The 9,621-nt window shown below is 32.4% G+C and overlaps 1 protein-coding gene across 1 annotated transcript in view; it reads left to right on the top strand.

The window, feature by feature from the left end:
• LOC134727837 (probable serine/threonine-protein kinase roco6) overlaps positions 1-8,415 on the top strand; it is a 73,790-nt gene extending 65,375 nt beyond the window's left edge. The window contains exon 7 of the mRNA XM_063592229.1: positions 8,312-8,415. Coding sequence (XP_063448299.1) covers positions 8,312-8,415 — 104 coding nt within the window. The remainder of the gene's footprint in view (positions 1-8,311) is intronic.
• Positions 8,416-9,621: the final 1,206 nt, after the last annotated feature.

Genomic DNA, 9,621 nt, shown 5'->3' on the forward strand with positions numbered 1-9,621 from the left:
AGACTTTTTTTTAATAAAACCATCAACTTCTTATTCAGGATGTATTTGGATTCAAAGAATGTATATTTTCTATCATTTCGCAAATTTGCACTAAACATTCAAATATATATGTTTGAAAAAGTAGAACTTATATAGCTATATGGAAAGTAATATTATTGAAAAAAATGTTTTAAATGTGTCAACTATCCCATTAATATAAGTACTGGTAAAGACTATATGCAAAGGTCGTACTATGAAACGCCATATATCTTCAACGCTGAAAACGAAAGGACGTAAAAGAACCAAAGCCTGAATAAACATTTATTTCACATACCTCAGAGAAATTAAAAATTTTATTTTTAGCAGAAATATAACTTTTTTTGTAGTCAAGACGGATAACTTAATGTTAATTATTGTATAAAGTGCATTTTCAGTAGTTTATTTTTATGCAATATACCCAATTATTAATCTAGTGATAAAAAAATACTACAAAACTTTCAATAACAACTACTTTAAAGAGGCACAAGCTGTCAAATTCATGTTCACTGTTTTGATTCAAATTTTAATATTTCTTGTATAACATACTAAAAAGTATATCCAATGTATAGAAAGTCTTAAATAAACAATTGTCAATGCATGGGCTCGATAATATATATCAACATTTAGTGCATGTTTAAGTCTAGACGCCATCTAATTAACCATCGCAGTGACCAGCAAAAAATGTCGACAGTCATTTAACTCTATATAAACATACATAAACATATAAATAAATAGAAAGTGTACGACGAAGCCTGTACTAGCTGAAATAAACAAGTATTGCGATTTACATCTATTTCATGACATGACAAATCTTCATATATAGTTGTCAAACTGAAAGCAAAAAAAAACAGAGCTCTTTTGTTTTGCGGTTCATAAGCTTTAGTCACGGAGGGCTTACTGCAATTAAACGTCAATGTAATAAACACTTTAATCACGTAAGAAGATTAATTGTGGTTTATAACCTAAAAACAAAGCAAAACATGACAACAACCATATATTACAAAAACAGACTTTGATCACCAAAACTTATTAGTAACTTGATGTCATGTAAATAGCGTATCACGGATGTATGGAAAATATGTATCAACCTTTTATTAAATGATACATGTATGGTGGTCTTTCCTTAAAATTGTTACAGACATAAAACTTGTAGAAAATGATACATGTATGTTGGTCTTTCCAAATAGTTGTAACAGATATAAACCTTCTTAAATATGGCACGTGCACTATAGATGCACTGTGAAATACCAAACCATGTTATTTGCAAGTTCTGTAAAACGTGTCAGTGCTACATAGGCCGGTGACCAAAGTCTGATTTATGAAATTTAATCGTCAAAAATGTTATACGGCTATATCATATATCATTGGATACGGAAATATGTGTACTTTGGGATTCTTCTGGTCATCAAAAGAAAATATTGTGCAGTTTTTCAGAAATCATGATCAAAGGTCACATGTCGTTTTCAAGGAAAAACAACATTGAATATCTAATTCCAATTCAAATACCCTTTCTACTGTAGAATGCTTAAAAACTTGAATTCATTTTCTTCTTTAATGAATTTGCCACTAAATAGTGGAAACCCATCATTAAATGAGATATCCGGACACACGTATGCGACTTTACAAAAAGGGGAGTAGTTTTAAAATTTAAATGATTTGTTTATTTCAAGTAATAAGGACAAAGTCTGTCAAAACTTAACAAAATTTATAGAAAATTATGAACCAATATGTATTTATTAATATAACCATCTAAAACACCTCAATGAAAGTGAAAACTTAAGTTTTTGCTATGTATGTTGAATTCGGTACATGCAAAACAGACAACAGAAATTATTTCAAAACATACTTATATTGTCTGTATACCAGCTTTGATTATTTGTATTATCTTCAATTTTTCACTTATTCTTACAACATTTGTATAAACTTCAAGATTATAAAAAAACGTTTTTTTTCTAAAGTGAACATTGATTGGTTAAATATTTCTCAGTGTGTTTGAATTTGTTTGTTAGCCTTTTGGTCATGAATGTTTGTCTCTAATATTTAATTAACTGTGCATTTGTATTCAGATATCGCAGATCAAATTTATTCGTTCATTGTGTAATCATACGTTTTTTGATTGAGTTAAGTCTGCCAATTGATATTTTATCGTATGTTTTTCTATGTTGTGATGTTATGCTATTGTTTCAGAAAAAGGGAGAAGGTTTGGGCCCATTAAAACGTTTAATCCCGCTGCAAATGTTTGCACCTGTCCTAAGTCAGGAATCTGATGTACAGTAGTTGTCGTTTGTTTATGTAATATATACGTGTTTCTCGATTCTCGTTTTGTTTATATAGATTAGACCGCTGGTTTTCCCGTTTGAATGGTTTTACACTAGTAATTTTGGGCCATTTATAGCTTGTTGTTCGGTGTGAGCCAAGGCTCCGTGTTGAAGGCCGTACTTTAACCTATAATGGTTTAATTTTTAAATTGTTATTTGGATGGAGAGTTGTCTCATTTGCACTCACACCACATCTTCCTATATCTATTATAACTGAATTTTTATAATTTTTATAATTTTTATAATGTCATGACGATTTCTATTAAATTATTTTGTATAAATCATTTTAAGATAAACTAACAACTTTGAAAATATAGGTTTTATGATAAAACAACATTTTATTCGTTTGAAAATGGAGAAATTTTCGGTTATTCAATCCCAAACTGACAAGTGACGCAAGATATTTTTTTTCTATGCAGGATAATATAACATATCACTAATTATACGTAACTTAAATCAGTAATTTAGACGTCAAATGACTTTTGTAATGTGGAAACATTATTACGATGTTCTGACCCTTGGCTGGAATAATGTATGTTCGTAAGTGGAAGGTTTAGCAAATCTCCAATGTCAGTATTGGTCCATAGTGTTTAAAGAACACGACAAAATTCTTAAGCCACGAATTCTATAACTAGAGGCTCTAAAGAGCCTGTGTCGCTCACCTTGGTCTATGTGCATATTAAACAAAGGACACAGATGGATTCATAGTCTTTGTGCATATAAAATAAAGGACACAGATGGATTCATGACAAAAGTGTGTTTTTGGGATGGTGATGTGTTTGTAGATCTGACTTTACTGAACATTCTTACAATTTTCTCTATCTAAAATAAACTTGGCCCTTTAGATACAGAGGAAAATATTTTGTAAAAATTTACCAAAATTTACCAAATTAGTGAAAATTGTTAAAAATTGACTATAATGGGCAATAACTCCTTAAGGGCTCAACTGACCATTTTGATCATGTTGACTTATATTTAGATCTTACTTTGCTGAACATTATTGCTGTTTACAGTTTATCTCTATCTATAATAGTATTCAAGATAATAACCAAAAAACGGCAAAATTTCTTTTTAAATTACCAATAGGAGGAGGGGGGGGGGGGGGGGGGGGGGGCTAGCAACCCAACACTCAGTTGTCAAATTCATCTGAAAATTTCAGGGCAGACATTGACTTCATAAACAATTCAACATCATGTCAGATTTGCTCTAAATGCTTTGGTTTCAGAGTTATAAGCCAAAATCTACATTTTACTGCTATGTTCTATTTTTAGCCATGGCGGTCATCTTGGTTGGTTGGCCAGGTCACCGCACACATCTTTTAAACAAGTGACCCTAATAATGATTGTAACTAAGTTTGGTTAAATTTGACCCAAAAGTTTCAGAGGAGAAGATGTTTGTAAAAGATTACAAAACTTTACGAAAAATTGTAAAAAATTACTATGAAGGGCAATTACTCCTAAAGGGGTCAATTGACCATTTTGGTCATTCGACTTATTTGTTAATCTTACTTTGCTGAACATAATTGCTGTTAACAGTTTATCTCTATCTATAATAATATTCAAGATAATAACCAGTGATGGAAAAGCTCACTTGGCCCTTTGGGCCAGGTGAGCTAATAACATTGCGAATATGAATGTTAAACTTCGGACGTTTAACGTGTTGTGCAAAACAGGGGTTATGAAATGTTTGTGAACTACATATAGCGAGCTTTTATCCAACATCATTGGACATTAATTTCAAAACATTTCGTCATTGCAAAATACAATTTGTCAATATCAATTTATAAATGGGGGACATAAAATAACTGAAACATCAGAGCATTTCTAGGACAAATATCAAAAGAACCCTGTATTGAAAAAATACCGTCTTGTCCTGCTGCTTTCAACTCAAAATATCTTTAAATAAAAGTCAAGAAAAAACCCATCCCTGTTAGACAGAATACACTAGCCATGATCACATAACTGTAGTCTGTGGAATATTTCCGATTGTCGTGGTAGTTGTGCCATACACAATGATACAGTCTGGTCTGTATAATTGATTTAATATCTAAGCTAGGGCTAGCATTTTTATCCCACTGCTGATGGTTCTTTCTTCTGTTATGTTCTTTGAATTTAAAACGTCATGGCCAAAAAAGGAAAACACCCACGGACAAACAATAGTTCATAGAGCACAACCTTTGATAGCCGTGTCTTTGATTTCTTGACTTAATTAAGTCGGCTGCTATTTTATCTGTATGTCTAAAAGAAACATAAGGGGCAAAGTAGTTTACCGATTTTTATGCTTTTAAACAAACGCTAGGGAAACTCCAAAAAAGAGTTCAGTTCGGTTGTCTTATCAACATGTAACCCGTGCCATGCGAATCAAAAGTATCACTATGTTACAAACAGAAATGGAACACAAATTAATTGGAAATTTTCTGATCTGATCCTAAACATGTACATGTATAGTCACTAAAAATCTTAAACTACAAAAGATGTTGCTATTGAGTTGTGTCACGACTAAGTTTAAAGATAACATTATTCGCGATACGGTGCTATAAAAAAATATTTTGTGTCTATTTCAGTCGCCAGTACTTATTCATAATTTTAAGAGTACATGTCACCAAAATATTTCCACGTACGACACTCGGGTGTAACCATTGAAACAGATTGAGCTTAACCGTCCGTGGGCACACAAGATGACACATATAGTTTTAGTGTGTTTTGTGTTGATCTTTGGTCTATGTAGAGTTTTGTAGAAATTTGTTTGCCATTCACGTCGTTCTTCGACTTTTATCATGCGGTTTTAATGTTAACGGGATGTTGTTTTTCTCATTCTGAATATATGTATATCTGTATTTGTCCTGGTCTTTTAATGTTTTATCGTCTATAAGATAAGATAATATATATATTAACCAGAAAACATCTTACATCAGCTGGCCATAGAACACCTTGTGTTACTAACACATGTTATATGGCCTTTTCTGGCATTTTAACAAATCGGCCCTTCGTTGTGATACAGATGCAACAGCTTCTTGATGTTTTACCTATACAATCACGATTTGTAGTGTAATCGATTTGTTCTGTTGTGTTGTCTTATTTTCTGATGACTTAGACACCGGTGAAGGGACGGTGATAAGAATTTTAGTACTAGTATCTGCACAGTTAGTGAATTGGCGACAAAACTGATTGCTGTTGACTGCATTTGTTACATATTATACCATGTTCAAAAAAAGTTTCGAAAAATTGTTTGTGTTGTTTTGAAACTTGTATACAATGGCCTTACTTTATGTTATGTGTTTATTACACATGCACCATTTGGGATGCATTGCTTTAGAATCAATTATCGTGTTATTGGTTATGTATAGGCACCTACTTCAGTTTGACAGCAGTTGTTCCTTGCATGTATGTTATAAATGTAAACACATGAATAGAGAGTAAGTGTAGAATGCACACATTAAGCGATACAGTATTTTTGTTTAATAAAATGATTTATACTATATAGTCAAAATGAACCAGAATGGCTCTATGAATAAAGCAAACATCCGACAAAATATGATCATAGAAACATTTAAATTTAATATAACAACACAAAAAATGCAAAAAGTCTGAGCGAGATTCGAACACTACCTTGACAACAATATTTCATTCGTAGTTCTATGCTCTACTGATTGAGCCACCGGTCTACTTGACCATAATATTTTTAATAAGGAGCTATATCGGTACAATTTAGAGATATTACAATTTTGTCATTAAAAAATTTTTTTTTTTTATATAACATGTATAATGAGGACACTCTAAACCAATTTCATTTTTGACGGAAAATGTAGTATGAATTGCAACAGTCACGAAAAACATTTTTTTTTTTTATATGTCCTTCTAGGGAGATTCCTTGTTTTTCCCACCCAAAACACCCTAAATTCCGTATATTGGACTTCCATCCTTTTTCAGAATTAAACAAAATAAATTAAAAAACATAGAAATAAACTAAAATGAAATAAAACATACAAGACTTACAAAGTCTAGAGGCTCCTGACTTGGGACAGTCGCAACAATACGACTAAGTAAAACATGTTTCGGCTGTTGTGTGCTCTATCTGTCTATGGTCTGGTTATTTTCTCTTTGACATATTCCCCAATTCGATTCTCAGTTTTACTTTGATCTTAACAACAGGCCAAACGTACCATACCCTCTTATTAAAATTTCCTTTTTTTTTATTCAAGGTAAACTTTCGGGCGTTTCTTGCTATATTGAATACCCATTGGTAGCCTTCGACTGTTGTCTGCTCTATGGTCGGGTTGTTGTCGCTTTGACACATTCCCCATTTCCTTTCTCAATTTTATTTTAACAAGGATTCTACAGATCCAAAGTCCTTAAGATTTATTTGATACTAAACTGACCCAAATATTTTAGTTATTTGCAAGCTTATAACTTTGCAAAGTTTTTTTTGTTTGTTTAAATAGATATAATCTTAGATGCATGATTTTGTAATTTATCGGTCGTCCCACTGTCTATATCACTCTGTTCAGCTCTTAATATTATTCCGTATTATGTCTCTGTGACGTCAAATACGTTGACCCGGCCTTAATAACTTTGACCCGAACATATCAGCGGCGTCATAATGTTTGAACCGACGTTAATAACTTTGACCCGAACTTATCAAGTCATCTTTTGTGTGCTGGTGAAACAAAGAAAACACTTCTTAAACACACAAATATAGCCCGATAAATTGATTATCAGATTATCTGCATATTGATATTGTAAAATATCAGCTGCTTGACATAATATGAAGGCTTTTTGATCTCGTTCGCTACGCTCACTCGACAAAAAGCTTCATATTATGTCTCGCAGCTGATATTTTACGATATCAACATGCAGATAACCAGATAATCGGTACATATTAGTTGTAAGTGGCCTTGAATTAGCTGTCAATAACTGTCAGTACTCTCATATCAGTACTTAGTGTCTTTTTGTTGTTGGGATTTACAAGAACCCGGTCACATCCTCTCTGTGTTGTTGATAGATGTTTATCCATCTGATGATTTAAGCCTTTGGTAACTGATTATTATAGTTCATTCTTGTGATTTACTGTTACACCAGGTTCCCGCTTAAGGGAGGATTGGGACCCCGCTAACATGTTAAATCCCCACACATTTTGTATGCATGTTATTGTCCCAAGTCGGATGCCTGTAATTCAATTGTTGATGTGTTACATATTTGTTTTTCGTCCATTTATTGTACACAGAATAGGCCGTTAGTTTTTTCGTTTGAATTGTTTTACAATTGTCATATCGGGGCCCTTTATAGCTGATTATGTGGTATGGGCTTTGCTTATTGTTGAATGTCGGAAGATGACTAATAGTTGTTAATTTCTGTGTCATTTGGTCTCTTGTTTAGACTTGTCTCTATACAAAAAAAATGTGGCATGAGTGTCAATGAGACAACTCTCCGTCCATGTCACAATTTATAAAAATAAACCATTATAGGTAAAAGTACGGGCTTCAACACTGAACAACAAGTAACAAAGAGCCCCCCAAAATAATAGTGTAAAACCATTCAAACGGAAAAAACCAACGGTATTATCTATATGAAAACGAGAAACGATAAATACTTATGAAACACATCAGCAAATGCAACTTCTAAACATCAGATTTCTGACTTAGAACACATGCAAACAAATGCAGCGAGAGTAAACGTTTTAATAGGTACCAATTATTCAACTTTTTCTGAAACAATAGTGTAGCATCAAAACATCGAAAGACAAAAATAAAATATCAATTGAAAAAGCTTAACTGAATCAAAAGACAAATTAACACGATTGAGTATACACTTAACGAATAAAGATGTATGATACAATGTAAATACAAAATCAATAAAAACATGCATGTTCTTTCTGACATCGCCAATATTGGAGGTTCTATATTTCCTTCACTATAGTTCGTTTTGTAGAATTGTGATTGATATGTAACATTATAAATTAATCTTACTTTTTTGCAGAAAATGTCAGTGATGACAGTTATGTTGAACAACAGAAAATATTTAGAGAAGTAATAGTAAAAGAAAGTCCCAGAAAAACTTTGAATGTACAAAATAACTTGTAAGTTTTGTCAATAACGGGAAAATATTTACTTTATCATGAACAGGTTAATCAAACAAAGTATAACCCTACGTGAAGATCAAATATCATTGACCCAGCTCACCTATAATAAAACTCAAACGTACACTATTCATGACACGTACATGACGTATTAAACAGAGGAAGTTAATATACAATCATAACGTTATTTAAATAGAACGCCAGTATAAAAAAAATAGTGTACATTCAACATTAGCTTGCGAAACATCGTAGTTAACATGTGATTTCTCTGACCATATTATTAAAGGGGATTTTATATCTTTCATTATCCAGATGTAATAAACTTTCTGAAAAGGACCTTTACATCGACCTACAGTGGAGATAACTTCTAACCTCTCATTAAATCTGTCAGGAGAACTGTTCTAGAACAGTACGTAGAACTGTCAGCCTGACACCTTTTAGTCAGTTCTAGGTGAGAACTGTTCTAGCTAGAACTGATTTGGACAGTTCTACCTAGAACTGATCCTGACAGTTCTACCCTAGAACAGTTTTAGACAGTTTTAGCTAGAACTTACCAAATATTTGGTCAGTTCTACTTCTAGAACAGTTCTACGGTTAGAATTGATTTCTAATTATACGGCTAGAATTGTTTTTTATAAATTCTACGGCCAGAATTGATTTATAAATTCTACGGCTAAAATTGATTTATAAATTCTACGGCTAAAATTGATTTATAAATTCTACGGCTAGAGTTGATTTATAATTTTTAAGAACTCTTTGCCTTAATATAAAGGCTTGGGTAAGAAAGCGATTTAAATTATCACTGGGGTAAAGCTGATGACCGTAACTGCATTCACGGTCATCCCAAGATGTCGGATGAAAAATTAGGTCAGTTTTTTTATTGTCTGTTAAGGTGTTTCTACATCATTTTCTTTACAAAGCATACTTTGATACGATGAAAATATATAAAAGATTCACACGGAAGTCACAAATCTCTACCGAGGAACGTGTAGAAAACGGGAATTTGGATTTGAAAAATACGCGAAGATGACCGTAAATCGTAATAGAGATGACCGTAACAGGATTAGCAATTCATAACAAGACCGTAATTGGTTAAAAGATGACCGTAAATTGTTAAGGATGACCGTAATTTATAAAGAATGACTAAATTTAAAAGGATGACCGTCAATTGAAAGAAATATCCATATTTGTATGCATTGTTTTTTGTTGA

The sequence above is a fragment of the Mytilus trossulus genome, chromosome 8 (assembly GCF_036588685.1).
Source record: "Mytilus trossulus isolate FHL-02 chromosome 8, PNRI_Mtr1.1.1.hap1, whole genome shotgun sequence".
Classification (NCBI taxonomy): domain Eukaryota; kingdom Metazoa; phylum Mollusca; class Bivalvia; order Mytilida; family Mytilidae; genus Mytilus; species Mytilus trossulus.